The sequence below is a fragment of the Musca vetustissima genome, unplaced genomic scaffold (genome assembly GCF_032173495.1).
Source record: "Musca vetustissima isolate MV318-11 ecotype Yass unplaced genomic scaffold, APGP_CSIRO_Mvet_v1 utg77190, whole genome shotgun sequence".
Lineage (NCBI taxonomy): Eukaryota > Metazoa > Arthropoda > Insecta > Diptera > Muscidae > Musca > Musca vetustissima.
In genome coordinates this window covers 19,007-46,353 of record NW_026884387.1, presented here as the reverse complement: position 1 = coordinate 46,353, position 27,347 = coordinate 19,007, and the positions used below count along the sequence as shown (strand labels likewise).

General features: G+C 35.4%; 1 protein-coding gene across 1 annotated transcript; it reads left to right on the top strand.

The window, feature by feature from the left end:
* Positions 1-2,255: 2,255 nt before the first annotated feature.
* On the top strand, positions 2,256-25,765 carry LOC133331342 (tachykinin-like peptides receptor 86C). The gene is made up of 6 exons (XM_061539739.1): positions 2,256-2,465; positions 6,589-6,723; positions 19,141-19,221; positions 19,367-19,714; positions 19,807-19,937; positions 25,475-25,765. The coding sequence occupies exons 1-6, from the start codon at positions 2,263-2,265 to the stop codon at positions 25,750-25,752; spliced, it is 1,176 nt and encodes a 391-aa protein (XP_061395723.1). The 5' UTR covers positions 2,256-2,262; the 3' UTR covers positions 25,753-25,765.
* Positions 25,766-27,347: the final 1,582 nt, after the last annotated feature.

Here is a 27,347-nt window from a genome sequence, read left to right as displayed (position 1 = left end):
TAAGGTCTAAAATGATGTGTGCTAAGTTTCGTGAAATCGGTTCAAATTTAGATATAGCTCCCATATATAGTTTTGCCCAATTTAAGGCAAAAGATGTACCAAAGTCCCTATATATCTTTCGTCAGATTTTAGGTAAATGGTGCACCAAAGTCTCTGAAAGTCGTTCGATTTGCATGAATTTTGGCATAGCGTATTGAATTAAGTCTGGAATGATGTGTACACCTCCTATATATATTTTCGTCCGATTTTAAGTAAATTGTGCACTAAAGATCCACAGCTAGGCCGATTGACACAATGTATTGAAATTAGTATCAATTTATATCTGGCAAGTTTGCTTCAAATCGGTTCAGATATAGATATCTCGTAGCTTCCATATAATTTCGACTTATTTATTGACATTAAATTTTAAACAGTGCAGCATACCGAATAGCGTGTGTCAAGTTTGCTTTAAATCTATTTACACAAATCTGTCCCACTGTGCGCAAACTGTTCTAAACTTGAGCAAATGAAATGAAATTTAGCATAGGTTCCAGAAAGATAAAAAAATCACATATTTAACTTCGTTCAATTTCATGTCAAAATTCCTTCAAAAGGGCGACGTTTTTTTGGATACATATGTACCCAAAGTGGTGAAGGGTATCATATAGTCGGCCCAGTCCGACTTACTACTTTCCTAACTGGTTTTCAGCAAAATTTTGTGTTGTAGGTACCAGAAAGCGTGAACTATATATCCATCTTCTAACTTGATTAAAATTGGGAAGAAATATTACGATATGCAAAGTTTGAATTAAAACAGATACTCCCTTCGAGCGTTATCGTGTGCTCCAGTCAACCAGACACACAGACGGTTGGCTGGAATGGATGTGGTCCAAAGAAACTTGGGAGTGAAACGGATTTGATCCAAAGACACATATGGTGCAACGCAACTTTCGATTAGGCACATTCATATAAACAGAGGACTTCTAATAAGATGGGATATAGAAAGGATCTGATATGATTTATAAAGGTTTTTTTTTAAAGAAGACCTCTATAAGGGTCCATTATAGACCGGATACTTTTTAGAACACTTCTATATATGTTTTCTGGAAATATTGATCATCTGCTGACCTCCTTTAATAATTGAATTGGTTAAAAAGTCCTCCATCATATTTTACAACATTGTAGAAGATTTATGTCGCTTCTAATTACAAACATTTCGAATTTATTACCAAGAATTTCCCAGGAAGCCATTCAACCGAATGTTAACTTTCATTAAAGAAAGAAAAATCAGCCATTAATCATCATCCACTGTGGCAGTTTGAGTTTGTAAAGTTTTCATTTCATTTTTTTTTTCAACTACTACTGAACGATGCCATTAACTCATCTCTCATGCAAAGTCGCATTCAATTGCAATGTAAATGTTGTTTGCTTTCCATGCCGCCATCCTTTTGAAGGATACTGTTCAACATGTTACACGTGGAGCGAACGAATGGCTGATATTTATCCTGGCAACATAAGTAGACGACTGCTGGGTATCGTTTTGGTAACAGCACTGCACTGCAGTGCTGAGAAAACAAATGATGATTATCATCAGTTCAATTGTTGCACTTTAGAAAAACTCTGTGGCATCAGAGTGGTAGGTAGGTGGAACTGGATCTTAAGGATACGTGTGGAAAGTTCACTTCGCTTTAACTAATCAACTTGAATGTTTTCCTAATGCTAATATTGGTTATGTTTCCATGAATTGATTTATTTATCTTTTCTGTCTTTGAAATTAAATTTTTGGATTTGATTAATACGAAATCAGAAAACGAGAATTGCAGAGAGCGAGAGAGATCAGAGGGACAGTAATTCAATAATGTCATTATTTGTTCTGCTTCAGGTCATGTCAAACAATTGGCAATTGTTCCAATTCTTGGAAAATAAGAAAATGAAGAAGACATGAAAAGAACAAATTTTTCATTTTGTCATAACAAATACATATTTCCAAACCAACTCCCCGTTTGCACCTTTCACAGCATTGCTGTAAAGAAAAACGAAGAAAAGTCATTGTAAAACCTGATCCTTTTGCATATTTTGCTGCTGATGTGGCATTCATAAGAAATCCCTTTCTATCTCCCCTCAAAGAAACCCTCCACCCAACCACAACAATAGTCCACCACAAAAACAAACAATGCCCGTTGTTGTTCTTTCCAGGTCCATTGATATGAATTCTGTTTTCTGTGTACTAATCTTTGTTCTCTTTTTTTCTGCTTCTTCTTCTTTTTTCCAGGTCATCGTAGCATGCGAACGGCAACAAATTATTTTCTGTTGAATCTGAGCATTGCCGATTTGCTCATGTCATCGCTGAATTGTATTTTCAATTTCATTTTCATGCTGAACTCGGACTGGCCATTTGGCACAATTTATTGCACCATCAATAATTTCATGGCAAATGTAACGGTGTCGACGTCGGTCTTCACCCTAGTGGCAATATCCTTCGATAGGTGAGTATAAATATCGATTTGAACTGAGTTCCATTTCTTTTTGTCTACGTTAATAATTTATGAAGAGTTTTTGTGGGGATTTTAATGGTCGTGGCACAGTGAGGTGTGAGGAAAATCATTTTAATTTTTTTCGACAAAATGCTAAATCATTGTCAGTTTGGCAGGAACAACTTTAGAATACCAAAATTAAACAGAATACCTTTCTAAGGTCTTACATAAAATAAATCAAATTACCGCCTTTCAGAAGATGTGAATAACTTTCAATCAACCTTCTATAGACATTCTGTTCATTACAGAAAGTAGATCTAGAATGAATAGAAGACCTATCAAAAGATTTTCTATACATAGACTACATTTCAAAAAATCATAGACTGAACAAGAATTTTCCAAAGTTATTCTATAGACAGAAGACCTTTTAAACCTTCTTCCATAGATATACGACGTTTTATAAGTACTTCCATACACAATAGGTTTTTCAAAAGAATTTCAGTAAATAGAAGGAATGTCTAAAGGACTTCCATAGACACAGGAAGATCTAATAAAATGATTTCTATAAACAGATTGCCTTATAAAAGCAGACGACTTACCAAAGGTCCATTATAGGCAAAAGCAACCCTTCGAAATCGCCTGCGATAGGTAAAATATCATTAAAATGGATAGAAACTCGTTCAAAAAATCCTTAACAGAAATAATATATCTTAAAGCTCGCCCGGTCTATCTCTTTTTCCCGCTACAAACATATGCACAAAGGCATAATACCCTGTTCCACCGTGAGTTGAAGGGTATAATAAAGCGTATTATACCCTCAGCCTTATGGCTAATGACCGTATATACACATTGATACGGAAAAAAGGTGCCTCATCGAAATATTGGTTCTAAATCTCATCTTATTAGATCCTCTCCGAAGATTTCTGGTAACTTCCTCGACAAAGGGTCAATATTTTTAATAATGGTATGCCCGATTTGATCCAAACGTTTCACATTGAAATATTTCCTTTAAACTCAAATCATCTTCAAAGATGGAGACCTTCCTATAAAATGGTAGCTCCCCTATAAAATGGTCAAAACTGTTCTGAAAATGCATTTGAAAATAGCATGCGAACAGGCCATACCTGTATATTGTTCATAGATGGGACATATCGCTCCACTCTTTCTAGTACCTCCCCACATATTATACAAAATTTGCTCATCGTAATATTTTCACCTAGCCTAGATCACATCCAAATACCGGACACATTGGTCCACTACTTCTGGTACCTCCCCCACAATGGGTCAACATTTTGAAAATTTGTTAATCCAGTAATAATTGTGTAGAATTTTCGATTTGATGCCAAATATGCACATCGTAATAAAATATATTGCGAACGGACTATTCAATTTGAACTAAAATTTGTACAACTTAATATGTTAACCATGCCTTTATAATGTTGATTAGATCGATCCTGTGTCAACATTTGACTTTTTTAGTCCAATTTAAGATAATGGAATGTATCGTTTGATCCAATTTTTGTAAATCCCAATATTTATACCTTTACCACACAGTGGTACAGGGTATTATGTCGAGATAGACACATGGTTCCTTTTGAGAGTATGCATAGAATCACATTCTGAGTCGATTTATGCATGTCCGCCTGTCCGTCCGTCCATGTATTTTTGTGAGCAAAGTACAGGTCGCATTTATGATCCGAATTGGATGAAATTTGGCACAGCCCATTGGTTTGTCCCAAGGACAAATCCTATTGAAATTGGAAAAAATCGGTTCAGATTTAGATATAAATCCCATATATATTTTCGTCGGATTTTAGGTAAATGGTGCAGCAAAGTCCCTGAAAATCATTAGATTTGCACGAATTTTGGCATAGCTTACTAAATTAAGTCGACAATGATGTGTGCTAAATTTCGGGAAAATCAGTTCAGATTTACATATAGCTCCCATATATAGTTTCGCCCGATTTTTGATAAATGTTCCATCAAAGTCCCTGAAAATCATTAGATTTGGCATAGCGTAGTAAATTAAGTCTAGAATGACGTGTGCTAAGTTTCGTGAAAATCGTTCCAGATTTAGATATAGCTCCCATATATAGTTTCGTCCGATTTAGGTAAACGGTGCATCAAAGTCCCTGCAAATCTTTGATTTGAACGAATTTTAGCATAGCGTATTAATGATGTGAGCAAAGTTTCGTAAAAATCGGTTCAGATTTAGATTACTCCCGTATATAGTTTCGTCCGATTTTAAGTAAATAGTTGACCAAAGTCCCTGAAAATCATTAGATTTGCAGGAATTTTCGCATAGCGTTCTAAATTAAGTCTAGAATGACGTGTGCTATGTTTCGTGAAAATCGGTGTAAACTTAGATATAGCTCTTATATAGTTTCGCCCGATATTAGTTAAATAGTGCACCAAAGTCCCTGCAAATCTTTGATTTGAACGATTTTTGGCATAGCGTACTAAATTAAGTCTAGAATAATGTGTGAAATTCGATTTAGATATAGCTCCCATATATATTATCGTCCCATTTTATGTAAGTGCTACACCAAAGCCCCCTATATCTTTCGATTTTGGTATAGCGTCTCGAATGATGTGTGCAAAGTTTCGTGCAAATCGGATCGTCAGATTTTAAGTAAATGGTGCACTAAGCGAAGAATGACGTGATTTAGATATAGCTCCCATATATAGTTTCATCTGATTTTAAGTAAATGTTTCATCAAGGTCCCTGCAAATCTTTCGATTTTCACGAATTTTACATAGCGTACTGAATTAAGTGTAGAATGACGTGTGATAAGTATCGTGCACTATGGGGTGAAATGCCGACAACACCAACTGTGACTTTAATGACTATGTAAATAAAATCCGCAGCGGCTGTAGAAGCTCTAAGTCTAAATTATAGGAACTTCAGTTGGAAAATTAGATTAATATCTTCAAAATATCATAAAAATCACCAAAATATGGACAAGAAAAATATGTTTGTCCACCAAGAACTCGAAATGGTTAATTACAACTGTTAAGTCCGCACTATAGGGACTTGGTTGAAGACGGTATGTAAGGTGCAGTGAGAGACTCTCCTAGTAAATCCAGTACACGATAGTACTCAGGAGCCGACAAAGCCTTAAACAACAACCATTTCGGTGGGAAAATGTGTCTCTATAACCATAAAAATATTTCAAATGTGGCACATGGGGACTGTGGTAAAATATTTACCTATAAATACGAAAATGCTGTGAAAATATAATACAGACCAAAACATTGCCTTCTATTAAGCATTTTCTGCGAAATTGGAGTTTCAATAATTCTGCATTTTGAGTTATCATTGGATACTAACTCTGCTTACCAAAAATTATAAATACTTGTGCACGATTAGATATAGCCCCATATAACTATACCCTCCAATTTTGGTATCTTTATTTGACATGAATACACTATTTCAACATTGACCCAAATTTTGGGAGCTTGTTGAGACTTGTGAAAAATTTTTCATCAAAAATATCTGCAATTTAGTATTTCTGGCGCCCAATGGTAAATACCCTACATAACAATGTCCCCCTATTCCTTATATCGTTGTTGAAAACTTCATCTTAAATAAATGTCAGTATCCCTATGGTAGATGTCATAGCTAGTTGGGCCAGTGCGAACATAACACATTTTTACTTGTTCGTACCAAAATTACGAACGTCAATAAAAGTTATACTACAGACCTGTCGTCAATAAATATTGTGTTTCTCTCTTCCAATGTATTTTCTGGAATCGAACTTATTGAACTGAACTCCGCGTTTATTTTGCTTGTCAAAACTTTGTCCACTAACTTTATATTTCAAAGGTGAACACACAATTTTCCACTGAACACGGTGCAACACCTGTGAAAACAAACTTTTAAATGAAGTTGCCACCACACGTGGCAAACAAAATTTACCAACTCATGTCATATTTTTGTTTTGTAACAAAATTTATGGAGTTGTTTTTTTTTTTTGCTCTTTATTGATTCGAGCGTGTTCATATTTCTGCTCTACTGAGTTTAACAATAAATCATTTAACCACCTCTACCATTCCCCATAAACCATAACCATTCATCTTATGTTCGTTTTTCTTACCTCGTCCCCTACTTCTTGTTCTATTTTTTATTTCGCAGATACATAGCCATTGTACATCCACTCAAGCGTCGGACGTCAAGGCGTAAAGTACGCATAATATTGGCATTAATATGGATTTTGAGCTGTATCCTGTCGGCGCCGTGTCTACTCTATTCGAACACAATGACCAAGAGGTAAGTGTAATGTGATATACGCGTTTGTATGTACGCATGGAACAATGATGGGGCGAATTTGTGGAGGAGAAGTTAATATAAGCAAGCATCATCATGAATTATGTTGGTAATTTATGTATATGTATATAGATTGAGTTGGTATTATGTTGGGGAAATAAAAAAAGTTCGTTTTAAGGGAGAAAGTTATTTATATCGATAAAGTAAATATTTTTCTTTTAAGTAACTGCGAAAACGCCTAATGGCCATACTTTTTAACAAGTAATAAATAAACATACGGTTATTAGAAAGCTTTTAAATATATTGGAAGTTTGCAAATCTTTCGAGGTGGTAGGGCTCGTAGCTGTTTTGCTCGTATTATTGTTAATGTTATATAAATATATATTAATGACTCCAAGTTGTTAATATTTATGGCGGAGAGATGTAACCTCAAAAATTTGTGTCGGGTATGTGGTGTCGGATAATGGGCGAAATAAATCTAAAATTTGATAAAGAATACAAGTGTTACAAACAACCATACCCATGAAGCCAAAAACTAAGCAAATCAATAGGGAAATGCTAAATCCTTAAACAGTTAGTCAATACACGAGCTAATAAAATTGACCTACGATGAATTTGCCCCAGGGTCTCATAACATAAACAATTTGCGATCTTTAGCTTTCATTCATACAACTTGTAAAGGACGAAGGTGCTGTTGATATGATTGTTGCATAGACAAGGCAGAAGTGGTACTGACGAATCGTGTCAAGCTAACAAGCCCTCTGAAAAATTTAACACTATAAAATGGGAAGTAATGGGCCAGTATTGAAAAAAAAATTGTTTCACTAAGAAAATATGTTACTGTCTTTGTTTATGTGTAACTACAAATAAAAGTAAGGTACAGCGGAATGCACTTTTTATACACACCACCATGTGTGCTAATAGATTTTTTAAGCTCTGAAAAAAATTAAGGGAACCTCCAGTCCTCGATTTTAATTTTTTTAGATTTTCAGGGGGCAAGTCAAGGTTTGTAACTTTCCACATATTTGAATATTTTAAAGGGGCCGACTATATGATACCCTTCACCACTTTGGGTGTATTCAACAGATGAATCCTAACAGACGTCGCATTTTTAAAGACCAGTAAAATGAAATTGGATCCATAAACATGTCATTCTGCAACCGATACTAAATTTTTCATTTGCTCAGATTTATAAACTATATCTAAATCTGAACCTATTTCAGGAAACATAACACACATCATTCTAGACCTAATTCATTACGCTGTGCCAAATTTAGTGCAAATCGGAAGATATATAGGGATTTTGGTGAACCATTTACATTAAATCGGACGAAAATATATATGGGAGCTATATCTAAACCTGAACCGATTTTCAGGAAACTTAACACACATCATTCTAGACCTAATTCATTACGCTGTGCCATATTTCATGCAAATCGATATATATATATATATATATATATATAGGGATTTTGGTGGACCATTTACATTAAATCGGACGAAAATATTTATGGGAGCTATATCTAAATCTGGACCGATTTTCACGAAACTTAACACACATCATTCTAGACCTAATTCATTACGCTGTGCAAAATTTCGTGCAAATCGATATATATATATAGGGACTGTGGTGCACCATTTATTAAATCGGATATATATGGAGATACGGGGGCGGGTGGCGACCTATGCCAAAATTTCATCCAAATCGGATCATAAATGCGACCTGTACTTTCTTCACAAAAATACATCGACGGAGAGACGGACATGCGTAAATCGACTCAGAACGTGATTCTATGCATATTCTCAAAAGGAACCATGTGTCTATCTCGTTTCCTTTTGCCTGTTACAAACATATGCACAAAGACATAATACCCTGTACCACAGTGTGGTATAGGGTATAAATAACTTGTTTTTGATGGCTGGCATAAAAACTCCTCAGTGGAACATCGAAATTCGAAAATTCCAACGGCATTAGAAGGAGTACATGTCTGGCTCTCACTTCGTACAAAAATGGCGGAAATATAATTTTTTTTTTAATTAAAATTAAGGAAGATTTCCATCGAATGGATTTATCCTAGTTCATACGATAGCTATATAATCACAGAGAATGTATGGGAGCTATATGTAAATCTGAACCGATTTCAACAAATACATACATTAATATAGACCTATTTCAGAACGATGTGCAAAAATTTGTCTCAATCGGACACATATTGGAAGTCTGGTGCACCATTTACCTAAAATCGGTCGAAACTATATATGGGAGCTATGACTAAATCTGGACCGATTTCCACAAAACTTTATATACAGCAATATTGACCTATTTCATGTTGTCTCAATAGGACAAATATTGGGAGTTTGGTGCACCATTTACATTAAATCGGGCGTATCTAGATATGAAAACTATATCTAAATCAGAACCGATTTCAACAAAACTTTACAGACATTAAACTAGAGCTAATTCAGTAAGCTGTGGGAAATTTTTCCAGTATAATATAAACTTACTGTAAAACACATTTTTACTATTTTATTCGGGATATATTGTTTTATACCCTTCGCCACACTGTGGTACAGAATATTATGTATTTGCGCTTATGATTGTAACATGATCCGAGATAAACCCATTGTTCCTTTTAGAATCAATTTCTAAGTCGATTTATGCATCACCGTCTGTTCATGTTAAATTGTAAACAAATTACAGATCGCATACATGATCCACATTAGATGAAATTTGGCACAGCCCACTTATTTGCTCCAAGGACAAACCCTGCTGAAATAAAGAGAAGTGGAGTTGGGGATTTAGCTTTCCCTATGCAGCACTCTGTGGAATGTATGAGGGTAGCGATTATATGTGGTACTGCCGAAGTAAACGTGTATATACGGTCTGGTACTAGGGGACTTTAATGCACACCATGAATTTTGACACTCCGTAGTAGGTCATGATCAGACCGGTAGTACAAAATGAAAAAATTCGCTGTTGCAAACATAAATTTACTGTGAAAAAAATTCATTTCGGGGGGGGGTTCGGGCCCCCAGGGCTCCCCCCCCTGCGTACGTCCCTGCTGTGCACCATCTACATGAGGAGACGAAGATCCATTCCTTATGTCAGCATAGAAATTTATTTTCGTTGCAATATCTGCTTGGGAGCTTCAGATAGAATTATCCTAATCAACATATGGTAAATAGAACTTCGCCACTCAGTCGTGTCAGAAAGGATCTGCGTGACCCAGAGAGATAGAGAGAGAAATGTCCTATGTTATAAAAAAGAACCTTAGCTGCATTTCCTAATTTCGACAAACAGGAAGAATAACTACATATGCTACAACAAACAAAAAGGTGGCATATCGGTTCACCTTCAATTAGAGTCCCATATAACAATGTCGTCACATTTTCAGTCTTTTGAGCTTTGTCTATATTAACCAGTAAGGAAAGTTCAAAAGTCGGGCGGGGCCGACTATATGATACCCTTCACCACTATGGGTAAATACAAGAGGCGCTAATATATACAATATCCTGTAGAAAGAACAGACATATCACCTTTAGATTTTTCCAAAACTTAACACACATTATTCTAGGATTAATTCACTACGTTTCGTGCAAATCGAAATATATATAGGGACTTTGGTACACCATTTACCTAAAATCGGACGGAAATACATATGGGAGCTATATCAAAATCTGAACCGATTTCCACGAATCTTAGCACAAGTCATTGTAGACTTTATTTAATGCGCTATGCATATATTCGTGCAAATAAAATGATTTTCAGGGACATTTGTGCACCATTTAACTAAAATCGGGCTAAACTATATATGGGAGCTATATCTAAATCAAAACGAATTTTCACGAAACTTAGCACACATTATTCTAGACCTAATTCAGGCCTAGGCTACACCAAATTTCGTGCAAATCGAAAAATATATAGGGACTTTGGTACACCACTAACCTAAAATCGGGCGATACTATATGTGGGTGCTATATCTAAATCTTAACCGATGTTCACGAATCTTAGCACAAGTCTTTCTAGACTTAACATAATACGCTATGCCAAATTTCGTGCAAATCAAATGATTTTCAGGGACCTTGGTGCATCATTTACCTAAAATCGGGCGAAACTATAAATGGGAGCTATATCTAAATCTGAACCGATTTCCACGAAACTTAGCACACATTATTCTAGACCTAATTCAATAGGCTATACGAAATTTCGTGCAAATCGAAAGATACATAGGGATACATAGGTAGACCATTTACCTTAAATTGGACGAAAATTTATATGGGAGCTATATCTAAATATGAACCAATTTTTCCCAATTTCAGGGTTCGTCCTTGGGCCAAATAAGTGAGCTATGCCAAATTTCATACAAATCGGATCATAAATGCGACCTGTACTTTGTTCACAAAAATACATGGACGGGCGGACAGACGGACATGCGTAAATCGACTCAGAAAGTGATTATATGCATATTCTCAAAAGGAACCATGTGTCTATCTCGTTTCCTTTTGCCTGTTACAAACATATGCACAAAGACATAATACCCTGTACGACAGTGTGTTGAAGGGTATAAAAAGGTAGTCCCAAAATTACGAAATGAAATTTAACAAATAAGCGCAGGACTTCGGAATTACACACAGGTGTTGTTGATCGCTTTATATAAGGTATATGTTATTATCAAAGAAGTTTCGGATTTAAAGATGATCAAATCGGGCTCCACCTTAGCTTGGTAAAGATTATTGTAAATATTGACAACTTTGGATCATTTGTGGGGAAGGTATCTGCTAATTGGGTCTATTTAAGCTAGGTAAACGTAATAGATTGTGCAAAGTTTTGTTCAAATCATACATTCCTGTCGCCTAATATAGAATTTATGAATATTGAAAATGTTGACCCTTTGTGGGGAGAAGTACCAGAAGAAGTGGACCATCTTCGGATTTTATCTAGGCTTGATAATGATAATAGGTTGTGCAGGGTTTGGTTCAAATCGGATTGGGCGTTCGCATTTTGTGGGGGTGGGAAGTGAACCAACCCATCTTCAAACTTGAACTAAGTTTGGGAGAAACATTACTTTAGCAAAGTCATAATGAAATCCGTTACTCCTTGCTCAGAGTTATCGTGCGCAGCAGCCGGTCAAACACCAATATTACGATGAGGCACATTTTTGGCGTTTCAAAGTGCTGAGGACAAAATAATGGCGGCTAAAATTGTGAGTGGTGTTTATGGTTCCGATACTGTAACAGCCAATTATGTGCATTTTTGGTTTCGTAGATTCCGTTCAGAAATTTTTGATGTTAAAGATGCACCTCGCACAGGTAGGCCGGTCGTCGAAAATGTCGATAAAATCGGAGAAATTATCGAAGTTGACCGACATGTTAGCAGTCGTAACATCGCCCAGGAGCTAAAAATCAACCATAAAACTGTTTCAAACCATTTACATTTGACCAGAATTGGCCAACAGGAGAGGTGTCATGTTCCGCCAGGACGACGCTAGGCCACACACATATACAGTGACTATCCAGAAACATTTTTTAATGATAAAAACAAATTGGTATCTAGGGAGGATTGTGAAAATCGGCTACTAGAGTTTTTTGCAAATAAAGAGCTGGACTTCTATGAGAGAGGCATTATGAAGTTACCTTTAAAATGGCAACAAATCATACAACAACACGATGCATATTCCGAAGCATGTTAATTATAGACCTACAGTTCATATTATGCATAGTTTCAGTCAATTTAAAAATTTATGAATTATTTATAAATACGATTTAATTGCGTCGTAAATAAATATTTTGTTGTAATCCTTTAAACAACCATAACTCACAGAATATGCCCACAGTTAGCAATAACGCATTAGCATTAATATATGATTTGTTTATACGTTTCCTCTTACTCTACTTAACCTCACAAACTCCATACTTCGAAGAAAAACGTAAATCGTATACACGCGCCCCTTTGAAAGGCATTACTGTAATCCCTATCCTTAAAGATAACCCAGGGAGAGAATAAAATAAAAAGAAACAGCAACAACAGAAAGCTACCAGCAGACGATTTAGCTCCCCATTGCGATTTTTATTCCCTATACCCTTGTTCACTTGAACTCTGTCACTGACACCAATTGACAACACTTCAAAGTGCCACGAGAATATTACAAAATTCCGTATAAGGATTTGCTGTAAAAAAAAGAGAAACGTATGTGTATGTATTTGTATTCATCTATGTGTTTGTGTGGGTGTGGGTGTATGTCTGTGATAACATAGACAACATCAAAGGATGTAATAAATATATCTGAATATGGATGGATCTTAAGAAAATTGGTTATTTGTATGACACACACAGAAATAGTAGGGGGAAGCTATTGTGGAATGGGGGCAAATATGTTTATGCCACCCGCGTAAAAACGAAACAGTAGTAATGACGACAATAAAATTTAATTCTTTTGTGTGGTGGTGCAAGCATAAAATAACAGTAACTTCAAAGACTCAAAGGCACAGACGCTCAGACATAAAACATATTGCTGAGATTTATAACAAAATATCAATGACAAAAGAAGCGGGAGGAGTTGGTGTGTTTATTAGAATGGGTTAGTATGAGCAAAACGATTGAGGAAGGCTGTAACTGAGGAAATTATGAAATTGGTTTTATAACAAGATTTTTGGGGGATGTAAGTCCTCTTCGATTATATTAAAACCCCAGAATTACAAATTCGTCATAGGTCAAGTTTTTGAATTATGGTTTATTGTTTCTTTCGGGTAACTCTACAATTCACAAAGAAATATCTTTATATCTTTGTTTGCGGCTGCATCAGTTTATTTTTGAACATTAGACTTAAGTTTTTTATCTGAATTGAAAATATCTCAATTTATGTGGAGATATACGTTCTTACAACTTTTTTTGTTAATATTAAATTCCAAATTCCTCTAAAATCGTCCACCCACCCTATTAAACAAATCCCAGTTCCATGTTATCATTTATCATTATTATTATTTGCGGTCTTTGCCACTTTTGATTGTGAACGAAAAAAACACATTATCCTTTCTGTATTTTTTCTCCTTAATTGGGAATTGAAATGGAAATTTGAACTTCCATTAACGAATGCTCGTAAAACTGGCAGCCTTTTGTTCATTTATATGTAAATAAGAAGGATTTGATGTCGCAGTATAATATATCGTGATGTATGTTTCACATCTAAGTATATGTGTGTCGGTTCTTTTATGACTATTGATGACACATTGTAATGTTTATTAATTTGTTTGTGGGATTATCGAATTCTTCGAATCAATAAAATAGAAAACAAAAAAAATGCGTTTTATTTCCTTTTCTTTATTGGCTCGTGATGGCGGAAAACAATTTGGTGCAAAAAAAGCAACATCTTCTGATCAAACGAACGATATCTTTTTTTTTATTTTCAGAAGTTTAAATATAAAAATTTAATATTTTCTGCAGGACTAAAAGCGTAGATTTTTGGGAAATATGTTTCTAAAGGCCTCTAAGCGTATATTTTTTCAAAATCAATAAGATCTATTAGTAGATGAGAATATTTTGAAAGCGTACCATAACTGATGATTTTTAAAAAATTTGGAAGTAATGTGAATATTAAAAAAAGGTACTTTCGATAATCGTAGAATTAAAAAAATAAAGACTATATATAAGTCTGGATTTCTTTAAAATATTTTTTTGAAGGACTATAAGTAATCGTCGTTTTTTTAGAAATATCTTTTGACCAGTAAAGAAAATAGAAAAATAATTTGGGTATATTCTACAATAATCCATACATACACTTACCACTCTGCAACCTATGCTAAATTTCATTTCATTCATTAAGGAAAAAATTAAAAAAAATTAATAAAAAAAAATCAATAAAAAAAATTAATTAATTAAAATTAAAAAATTGCCGATTTTTTACCAAAAACCAAGTTAAAAATGAAGAAGATCTTCACCGATTGGCTTTATCCTAGTTCATACGATAGCTATACACTCACAGAGAAACGTGTAAAAATTTGAAATCGATTGGGTTATTAGTTGTTGAGTTATCGTGCCCGCCATTCGCAAAAAAATGTTTAGAGAAAAAAGCGTTTTAAGTTTGAGAGGCCCTTCAGCAGTCACTTGATGCTGACACAATAAATCGGCTATATCTTCAAGAGTTCTTGAGATTTTCACTTGAAATTTTGTAGGGACATTCATTAATTAGTGTAGATTTGAATTATATCAAAAAAATTTTTGACCCCGACAATGGGGGTCCCCTTAAATCAATTGAAGGCACACTAGACACACGCTATTCGGTATGATGCACTGTTCAAAATTTAATCTCAATCAGACATCCGTTGATCATTTGTTGCAAAATTAACATGAAGTGGGTCGAAAATATGTATGGAAGCTATGTCTACAACTGCACCAATTTAAACCAGTAAGGAAAGTAGTAAAGTCGGACTGGGCCGACTATATGATACCCTTCACCACTTTGGGGATATTCTCCATATGTATCCTAACAGAGGTCGCCTTTTCTAAGGAACATTGACATGAAATTGAACGAACTTAAATATGCGATCTTTATCTATAAGTAAACCGACTAACATCAATTCCAACACATGCCATTCTGCAACCTATTCTAAATTTTGTAAATAGATTTAAAGCACACGCACTGTTTAAAATGTATCAATCAGGCACCCATTGATTATTTGGTGTACATTCAATATGAATAGGTCGAAATTATATATGGAAGATAATCTGAACCGATTTCAAGGAAACTTGATAGATATTAATTTTTATTAATTTATGTACGTGTATGGGTCTGTATGGGCCTTAAGTGTACCATTTAATTAAATCGAAGCTATATCTAAATCTGAACCGATTTTCACGAAACTTAGCACGTATCATTCTGGACCTAATTCAGTAACCTATGCCAAATTTCGTGCAAACCGAAAGATATAGGGAATTTGGAGCCCCATTTACCTTAAATCTGACGAAACTATATATATGGGAGCTATATATAAATCTGACCCGATTTTCTCGAAACTTAGCACACATCATTCTGGTCCTAATTCAGTACTCTGTGCCAAATTTCGTGCAAATCGAAAGATATATAGGGGCTTTGGAGCACCATTTACCTTAAATCGGACGAAACTATATATAGGAGCTATATCTAAATCTGACCCAATTTTCTCGAAATTTAGCACACATTTCGTGCAAGTCGAAAGATATATACAGACTTTGGTGCACCATTTACCTTAAATCGGACGAAACTATATATGGAAGCTTTCTATATCTAAATCAGAACCGATTTTCTCGAAACTTGGCACACATCATTCTGGACCTAATTCAGTGCTCTATGCCAAATTTCGTGCAAATCGAAAGATATATAGGGACTTTGGTACACCATTTACCTTAAATTGGACGCAAATATATATGGGAGCTATACCTAAATCTGAACCGATTTTTCCCATTTTCAATAGGGTTCGTCCTTGGGCCAATTAAGTGACACATTTGCCACATTTCATCCTAATCGGATCATAAATGCGACCTGTACTTTGTTAACAAAAATACATGAACGGACGGACAGACGGACATGCATAAATCGACTCAGAAAGTGATTCTATGCATATTCTCAAAAGGAACCATGGGTTTATCTCGATTGTTTTTGCCTGTTACAAACATATGCACAAAGACATAATACCCTGTACCACACTGTGGTGAAGGGTATAAATTCTAGTCCCACTTTGATACATTGCACATAATTTTGTGTCAATCGGACAAACATTAAGAGTTTGCTGTACAATATACCGAAACTCGGACGAAAATATATATGGGAACTATATCTAAATCTGAACCCATTTCCACGAAACTTAACACACATCATTCTAGACCTAATTCTATACGCTGTGCGAAATTTCGTGAAAATCGAAAGATATAAAGGGTGCACCTTTTACATTAAATCGGACGAAAATATATATAGGAACTATATCTATATCTGAACCGATTTTTATGAAACTTAACACACATCATTCTAGAATCAATTCAGTATGATATGCTAAGTTTCGTACAAATCGAAAAATATGTAAGGACTTTGGTGCACCATTTACATAAATCGGATGGAAATATATATGGGAGCTATATCTAAATCTGAACCGATTTTCATGAAACTAAACACAAATAATTTCAGACTCAATTTAGTTCACTTTGCCAAATTTCGTGCAAATCGAAAGAAATATAGGGACTTTGGTGCACCATTTACATAAAATCGGATGAAAATATATATGGGATTTTTACGAAACCTACCACACATAATTCCAGACTCAAATTAGTTCGCTATGATAAATTTCGTGAAAATTTAAACATATACAGGGACGTTAATGCACCATTAATATTAAATCGGTCGAAAATTTATATGGGAGCTATATCTAAATCTGGACCGATTTTCACCAATTTTAACAGAATTCTTCCTTGAGCCAAGTAAATGAACTGTACCAAATTTCATCCAAATCGGATGCGAACTGTACTTTGTTACAATTTAACATCAACAGACAGACCTGTATAAATCGACTCACAAAGTGATTCTATGCATATTCATATGCACAAAGACATAATACCATGTACCAATAATGATTATCAATAAACTTTAAAAATATTTTCTAAATAAGCGAGAATTTTTTAAAATATTTTTTCAAAGACTACCAATAAGCGGATTTGTATACCCTTCACCACCACACTGTGGGTATTATGTCTTTGTGCTTATGTTTGTAACATGTAAAAGGAAAGGAAATAGACATAGCGTTCCTTTTTAGAATATGCATAGAATCACTTTCTAAGTTGATTTATGCATGTCCGTGCGTCTGTTGATGTTAAATTGTAAACAAAATACAGGTCACATTTATAATCAGATTTGGATGAAATGTGGCACAAGTGCACATTGTTATAAATTGGGTCCAGTTTTATATTTGCGAAGTTTGGCAGAAATCGGTTCAGATGTAGATAGAGCTCCCAAAATAAATTTTCGTCCGATTTTATGTGCACCTAAGAGCCTACCTTTGTTCGATTTATGTGAAATTCGGAATACTTGAGTTTAGAGTGATGTGTATTAAAGTTGTAAAAATCTGCTTAGATTTAAAAATATTTTGTCTGATTTTATGTAAATGGCTCAACGAGGAGTCTTCGGCAGTTCCGTATACACGAGGTAAAATTGTGGACAGCGCACTGTGCTGCATCATGCGAAATGGTATATGTCACAGTTATTCAATTAAGTTCAAATTTACATACGAACATAATTTTGCACGGTTTTATACAAATGGCACGTCAAAGAATCCGAGTCTCCCCGATTGACATGGAATTTTTCATAGATTTCAGAATGGTATGTGTATAAGGTTTTTAATAGATTCAAATATCTATGCACATTTAATTTCGCCCAATTCCATTTCTAAGCTCCTCTAAAGTTGATATGTCTGTTCTATCTGCAGGATATTATATATATCAGCACCGCCTGTATGTACACTAAGTGGTGAAGGGTATCATATATATTGTAGTCTATGACCAAGCCTGGATTTTCTAAAAAACAGGTAATGATCGACTATGAAGAAAAATGCTTAATGGCTAACAATATATTCGATTTATCGATAATTTTTAAAGACTATCACTTTCGATTCTACTCTTAATTGTTAAAAATATTGTTAAAGGACTTACAATAAGTGTTTAAGTAAGAATCGCTTTTATATGCATTGTTGAGAAATGCATCCTTTGAACGCTCGTGTTCATTGTGTTTGTTTGCATACTCAAGAGAAAACTGCATACTCCTTTTTGCTACAACATTGAACTGTCAGTTTTCTAATGAGTATTGTTTTGCGCCAATGCCACTTGGCAGCATTGTTGTTATTGTTAATTTTCTTCTCGTCACGATCGCTTCGTAACACAGGCAATCTGTTCTTTCCTATTCTCTTTATCTTCCCCTATTATTATTATTATTATTAATATTTAATAAATCAATAAAATTCTGGAATCAGAAACTAAAACGTTCGTGTTTTATTTCTTTCCCTTTTTCGAAACGCAATTTCGGCGCCTTTACAATAAGCGTAGATTTTTAAACAGGATTTTCAAAAAGCGTAGATTTTTAACAAAATTTTTCGATAAGCGAAAACTGATGGAATACCAATAAGCGTGAATTTATTGAAAACTAATTTTGGAAGATATCAAAAAGCGAACTTAACGTCGATTTATTGCTTTAGTTTATATATACCTTTAACAACTTAATATCCATATTAACTTGTTTGTTCCTACATTTTCCCATTGGGTGAATAAATATTTGATACACAAACATTTCCAACGAAACCATTCGACATCATCATCTTTGCTTTCAATTATCCTCGCACTACAATATTGATTTCAGGTAAACAAACGGATTAATTTCATACCACTTCCCTTTGTATGTATTTGTACAGGTATTATAATGGCAAACAACGGACTGTGTGTTATATGCTATGGCCGGATGGACGATATCCAACATCTATTTTGGATTATGTGTAAGTAGTAATCACATACAAACAAACACATCTCACTTCCTCCTTTGTAATACAATACAATGCACAAATAAGAAATACAAATACAAACAAAGCTCCCTCCTCTAATAAACAAATCCTTTCTTCTCATTCTCATTCACACACACAGCTACAATATCATCATACTGGTTATCACCTATGGCATACCAATGATTGTTATGCTAATCTGTTACACACTAATGGGCCGTGTATTATGGGGTAGCCGCTCCATTGGCGAAACCACCGAACGTCAAATGGAATCGATGAAATCGAAGAGGAAAGTGGTGCGAATGTTCATAGCCATTGTTTCAATATTTGCCATCTGCTGGCTGCCCTATCATCTGTTCTTCATTTATGCCTATCACAATAACCAAGTCACGTCAGCGAAATATGTCCAGCACATGTATTTGGGTTTCTATTGGCTGGCCATGTCCAACGCCATGGTCAATCCAATTATTTACTATTGGATGAACAAAAGGTAAGTATGCTGGTGAAGTGGAAATTTTGTTTTGTTTAGAAAACGGAAATTAAAATATTATTTTGTTGTTGTGTTTTGCGAATATTTTTCAGATTTCGAATGTATTTTCAAAAAGCCATTTGCTGCCTTTTCTTCAATGCTGCTGCAATACAAATTCATTCGCCGCGTAGTCGCATGACACTGAACAAAAATAGTTCAAATAATCATGGATCGAGAATGAAAAGTAAGTATTGTGATATTAGAGTGTTTCGATTTGTAAGCTATGTGTGGATTTTGAAGATTCTGAACACATGTTCCAATCGATTTGGCTGTTTAAAGTGATAATTTCGAGTACGAATGGAGTAGACTGTGGTTGTTGTTGTAGCAACTCAAATACAAGAAAGGGAATCGATTAATTGTTGCTCAGTTCTGACTCCTCTGTGTCCATGTTCATGAAGGTTGTTTCGTCCAGTGAGAAATCGTAGACAAAAGCAACGCGTCGTGTGGTCGTAGTCCACATTCTGCGCATGCGTTAGGTCAATTCGAGCCCAGTACTACTAAGACTACTCGTGCTGCCTAGACGGCTGCTTCTCCTCTTCTAAATCAATTTCTTAAAGAATTTTTCATACGCGTAGATGCTTTAATAATATTTTATGACTTTTAATCAGCGTAAATTTTTCAAAAAACATTTTTGAAGGACTATTGATAGGCGTAGATTTTTTAAAAATATGTTTTAAGAACTTTTAATGCAGCTGCTTCTCTGCTACTATGGATGTTCTCCGAGTTTTGCATTCCATTCATAGCATTTCCTCCATCTGTATGGATGCTATTCAGGCCTGCTTGATAAGCCAGTTGATCTAGAGGTTCTCTCTCTCTCTCTCAATATGAATATCTCTTCTGACGATCCCTGGAAGCTGAAGCCTGTCCATAAGGCTATGGCAGGGGTGTTTCCGACTATAACAGTGGTTTTCCGACTATAGACCTGCTTGATAAGCCTGTTGATCTAGTGGTTCACGCTTATACCTCTCTCCCTCAAAATCATGAATATCTCTCCTGACGATCCTGAGAAGGGGAAGCCTGTCCATAAGGCTATGACAGGGGTGTTTCCGACTATAACACCCCAGCGGGTACGGCATTGATAACTTTTAATTGTGCCAAGGGACTGAAATGATTTTCGTCTCTTCATAAAGATGGTACACTGGTTTAATCAGGAGGCACCCAATTGCAGTTTTCACTGCCACAACTGACAGGTCTATATATTCTTCCACTGTATATCACTTAGATTCGCAAACCACAAGGTTTCCTTATCAGCACACGAATTGCTGCCGATTTAAGGATATTGTTCCTCCACTTATCGCATATAGCAGTGGCTTGCCCAGACGACTTCAAAAGGCTGTCGGAATCTTCTCTCCATTATTCAGCTGGTGGCAGGGATTTTCATACACCTTAAATGGAAGAATTTCACAAGATCAGATCGTGTAGACGTTTATCCTTCCACATATGTTATCAATAACAGAATCCGACGTCATGATCGTGCAATCATCCCCATACATTCTGGAATATCAGAAAGGTAGAGGTTGAAGGGCTATACCTTGGGAAACTCCATGTTTCACTATACGAATCTTCGACTTCTTGCTTCTCAATTCCATATATGACTGGCATCCACACATATAATAGATTATCGAACATTTCAAATTTTCCAGAGGTTAGTCTTCTCGATGTCCTCTAACAGCTTGACATGGTTGACAATATCGATAAGTCAAGGACCACCATAACTGTTCAATTCCTCAGAGAAGAAAAATGAAATCGGTATGTACGACTCAACTTTTGTGGCATCCTCGCCTGTCTTCAGTATCGGGGCGACCCTGCATAATTTCCAATAAGTGAATAACGACAGGATGAGTACAGCTGATGAGTACAGCTGTTAAATACTTTTCATAAATTCCATTGATATTCCATTCGCACTAAACGCTTTAAAAGACTTGGAGTTACGAATTGCATCTGCAAAATAATCATCATTGGTGGCTCAACCTTTGCTCTGAGTGTAACGAAACTCGTTCATTGTCGCTTCGTCACTCTTGAAGAGCTCTATGAACTGCGGGTTAAATTACCTCATCGGATTTGTCACCGTTACGTCGGTAAATGGGGCAGCCGATCTCTCGCCTTTCCGTGATTAGAAAGCGTTTATTGCTTCCGATTCCGATGTTGCAATGTTTCAGGAGGTCCAGCCACTTTTCCGCTTATTCCACGCTTGGATCTTCTGATGTTATATGATAAAGCTCAATCACATTCATTCGTAAGTACCGTCACATATGCTGGGAAGTCTTAATTGGGGTATTCGTCAAGCAGGTATATATCGGTCGGCTGAAGCAGTGATGATGTCCCAAAAATTCCTCCAAAGATCTGAGGGATTTGGAGCGTTGATTGGTGGAATCTCTGAAACCTTGCCAATAAGCTTTAGGATTGTTCCGGAAAGTTCGGTGTTCTGAAGGTTATAAAATCTAATGAAAACAATAATGGGGAGGTGGTCTGAATCAATAGAATGACGGATAGCGAGATTACTTCATCTGGCGAACTGTGGCCTTTTCTTCTCATTCTCGAGAGGACATCACCGTCATTCTAGCTATCAATTTGCTCGGCCAATGCTGCACCCCTATGGTCAGTATTTAGGACAGAATGCCAGAACTCAGAGATGGGCATTGAAATATTCTAGCATTACATTTTTATTAACTTCCAAACGCGAGCTTATATGGGCCAAATAACTCGGGGTACAGCAGTACCGCACTAAACTACAACACCTCTACATTCCATGTATGGTTTACTATGGTCTTGAACAAACGAGATGGGTCTGTACGGTACAGAATGGTACAAGAACGCATGTCACCCACCTCTGCTTTTAGTGCGATCCTCCCGCAACACGTTGTAACCATCGTAACGTGCAAGCTGCAGACGTTAGTCAATTTAGTTTTTTGGGTCCATGCGACCATTACCTTTCACTTATCTGCCAAAGAGTTGATGGAGAATATTTTGAGGACACGCAGCAGGCAGCAATATAACTCCGCATAACTCAGAGTAGTGCTGTAGTCCCAAGAGTCCTATTGCATCTCACAGAAGTAGACCTGAGGTAAATGCGGTTCTAACAAACGGTGCTGTTGCGCTTTCAAGCTGGCTTCCCGGGATATGATGCCTATTCCATATTTGAAAAACACGGCACGAACATGAAGTATTTCAGGTGACAGTCTCTGGTCGGAGATATCCTCCCAGTCAATTCAGTAGGTAGAGTCGGCTGCAGAGTGGAGTCTTTGGTAGTTTGTGTGATTTAATTAAGAGACTCGGTTCTGAACATTTTACAGTTTCTGGATAAGCTCAATATGTGTATTAGCTTGAATTTTCTGGGGTGTCTTGGCTTCGATTGTCGATTACACATGACATTACACACTATGTCCACGTTTTCCAACCGAAATGGCTTTACTTTAGGATTGTGTATTCTCATTGCTTAGCATATATTCGAGCCAGAACTACACAATACTGATCCTTCTTTAGGGATAGCCTATATCTAGGATTGAATATTTAATATAAGTATTCCATCCCACAACATTTAGACGAGTTGTTCACGCCTTGAGACTTACGAAAATGCACATATTAAAATTTGCAGAAATTTAGTATTTCTGATTTGCTGTGCTTACAAAATCCTGTACGTAAATGGTCCACATGGCTTCCACAAAGATTTGCCATCTTAATCGAGTAATCCTTGTGTTAGTTTCGTTAATCATTGTTGTATGGGAATGCCATCTATCGTTGCCTAGAAACAATGTATCCTTAAGTTTTAAATTGGTTTGTGTCCTTGCTAATAAAGTGTTCCCATTTTACTCTTGGTATCGCTAACTTTCTAACCTTTTTATACCCTTCACCACACATATGTTTGTAACAGGCAAAAGGAAACGAGATAGACACATGGTTCCTTTTGAGAAAATGCATAGAATCACATTCTGAGTCGATTTACGCGTGTCCGTCCGTCTGTCCGTCCATGTATTTTTGTGAACAACGTACAGGTCGCATTTATGATCCGATTTGGATGTAATTTGGCATAGGTCACTTATTTGGCCCAAGGACGAACCCTATTGAAATTGGGAAAAATTGGTTGAGATTTAGATATAGCTCCCATATATATTATCATCCGATTTAATGTAAATGTTGCACCAAAGTCCCTATATAATTTTCGATTTGCACGAAATTTGGCACAGCGCAATGAATTAGGTATAGAATGATGTGTGTTAAGTTTCGTGAAAATCGGTTCAGTTTTAGAAATATCTCCCATATATGTTTCGTCCGATTTAATGTAAATGGTGCACCAAAGTCCCTATATATGTTTCGATTTTAACGAAATTTGGCACAGCGTAATGAATAAGGCCCAGAATGATGTGTGTTAATTTTCCTGAGAATCGGTTCAGATTTAGATGTAGCTCCCATATATAGTTTCGCCCGATTTAAGGTAAATGGTCCACCAAAGTCCCTATATATCTTTCGATTTGCACGAAATTTGGCACATCGTAATGAATTAGGTATAGAATGATGTGTGTTAGGTTTCCTGAAAATCGGCTAAGATTTAGATATAGCTCCCATATATATTTTCGTCCGATTTAATGTAAATGGTGCACCAAAGGCCCTATATATCTTTTGATTTGCACGAAATTTGGCGCAGCGTAATGAATAAGGCCCAGAATGATGTGTGTTAAATTTCCTGAAAATCGGTTCAGATTTAGATATAGCTCCCGTATATAGTTTCGTCCGATTTAACGTAAATGGTCCACCAAAGTCCCTATATATCTTTCGATTTGCACGAAATTTGGCACAGCGTAATGAATTAAGTCTCGAATGATATGTGTAAAGTTTTCTGAAAATCGGTTCAGATTTAGATATAGCTCCCATATATATATATTCGTCCGATTTAAGGTAAATGGTGCACCAAAGTCCCTATATATCTTTCGATTTGCACAAAATTTGGCACATCGTAATGAATTAGATATAGAATGATGTGTGTAAAGTTTCCTGAAAATCGGTTCAGATTTAGATATAGCTCCCATATATATATTCGTCCGATTTAAGGTAAATGGTGCACCAAAGTCCCTATATATCTTTTGATTTGCACAAAATTTGGCACATCGTAATGAATTAGGTATAGAATGATGTCCCTATATATATATATTTCGTTTTTCACGAAATTTGGCACAGCGTAATGAATTAGACCTAAATTGATGTGTGTTAAGTTCCCTGAAATTGTTGAAATCGGTTCACATTTTCGTTTAAAATTTGCGACGTCTGTTAGGATTCATCTGTTGAATATACCCAAAGTGGTGAAGGGTATCATATAGTCGGCCCCGCCCGACTTTACTACTTTCCTTACTGGTTTGTATTATCCTAATGGGCTGAGCTTGGTTATTCAAATGTTAGGGGTCTTTCGATACACCCCGTATGAAGAAGAATGTTTGCATCTTTTTACAAATAATTGAAACCCGTTTTGAAAAAAGTTTTCCTCCTACGCTGGGATTCGAATTCTGGACCCATCGGTTTGTAGTCGGTATACCCCTTATATATGAATTATATCCGATGTTATGGCAGTATAATACAATTCCCAGCGGGGTTTGAAACTTCACATATGGTGAAGGGTATAAAAAGTTCGATCCGGCCGAACTTAACGGCTTTTTTGCTACTATTCCCTAGAAATTTTTTTTAAATCTATACCTAAATTAATTACCTCTTCCCTTTTTTATTTATTTTCAGTAGATAATAAACCCTATTGGAAGCGCAGTACAATTGAGACCCAGATACAAGTGGCTAACAACTCCTCATTACCCGATCATAAAAATTCAACGGTGAATCATATGGGCAATACCTGCACGATGATGATACATCGGAATAGTATATTGGCTACAGAGAAGATGATCAAAACGGGAGAAGAATCACCGCTCTCAATATCGGTGCACAATGGGCTGGAAAGGAAGAAATTAAAAATTCGTTATATTTCATGTGATGAGGACAATAATGCTGTAGAATCATAAATCCACAAAAGATTTATTTTGCATAATCTCTTGAAATCAAATACCAAAGACAAAAACAACAACAAGAACAACAAATAATAATATTAAGGAATTTTAATTGCTGACTGAGTGACGGACAGGCAGTCTTGTAGTGAGAACATTTAAAATTTTGTTGTAATAAAATTACATCGAATATTTTCTACATAAATCCATAACAAAAAAACAAAAACAACCACAACAACGATAAATCGTTGAATCGTAAAAATAAAAAAAAAACATTTTAATGTAAATTAATCAGGAATGTAAAGTCAACAACAACAAACACTTTGGTTTCCCAAGGAACTAAAAATAAAATTCCAGAAAACAAAACAAAAATATATTTTTCTTCAAATTTTTAGATGGATTTTGTCGAAAATAAGAACTTTTAATTAGTTTTTAACAAAGAAACAAACAAAATACATATATATACACTCTACACCTAGAAATGTGAAAATATTGTACATACATACTAATGGCCATAGGACAGCTTTTAATTGCTATTAAAATTTTACATTCTACAGACTGGATGTAGAAAATATATTTCCTAAAGTATTTTTATATATAAACATCTAAACACATTTAAAAAGGTTAATAGAAAAGCAAACAGTTAACTTAGTTCAAATTTTATTTATCCAATAATTGTAAATAGAATGTATATTGTTGGATTAGTCAAAACCTCCAAGGTACTTCAACTATTGTTTATTAAGATTTATTGTGTAATTATTTATTTCTATGTTCAAAGTATATTTTCAATGTATATATGAAAAATAAATATAAAAAAAATATATATATTTTTAAATGAGAATGCCTGTGATTTGTTGTTTTAATTGTGTAAGGAATAAAATAATAAATATGGACATTACTTAAATACTGGCTCCTCCTAATTTGTCATTCTGGATTCGTTCCTATAATTGATGGTCGTAGATGGCAGTAATTTGGTTTTCGTGATTCTTGGTGGATACAAAAAGTATTCGCAGACATTTTTTTTAATTTTACACCCTGAGACTTCAAGGATAATATTCGGAATTACGTTAAACCTAAAGCTAATATTGTAAATGATAATCATCTAAAATATTTAAATTTAATTCTATAGTTAATAGGACGTTTTGACCTGACGGCCTTTTTATACCCTTCACCACATTGTGGTACAGGGTATTATGTCTTTGTGCATATGTTTGTAACAGGCAAAAATAATCGAGATAGACCCATGGTTCCTTTTGAGAATATGCATAGAATCACTTTCTGAGTCGAACTATGCATGTCCGTCTGTCCGTCCATGTATTTGTGTGAGCAAAGTACAGGTCTCATTTATAATCCGAATTGGATGAAATTTGGCACAGCCAATTGGTTTGGCCCAAACGAAATTTGGTATAACGTACTAAATTGGGCCTAGAATGATGTCTGCCAAATTTCGTGAAAATCGGTCCAGATTTGGATATAGCTCCCATATATAGTTTTATCCGATTTCATGTAAATGGTGCACCAAAATCCCTATATATCCTTGGATTTGCACGAAATTTGGTATAAGGCACTGAATTAAGTCTAGAATTATGTGTGTTAAGTTTCGTGAAAATCGG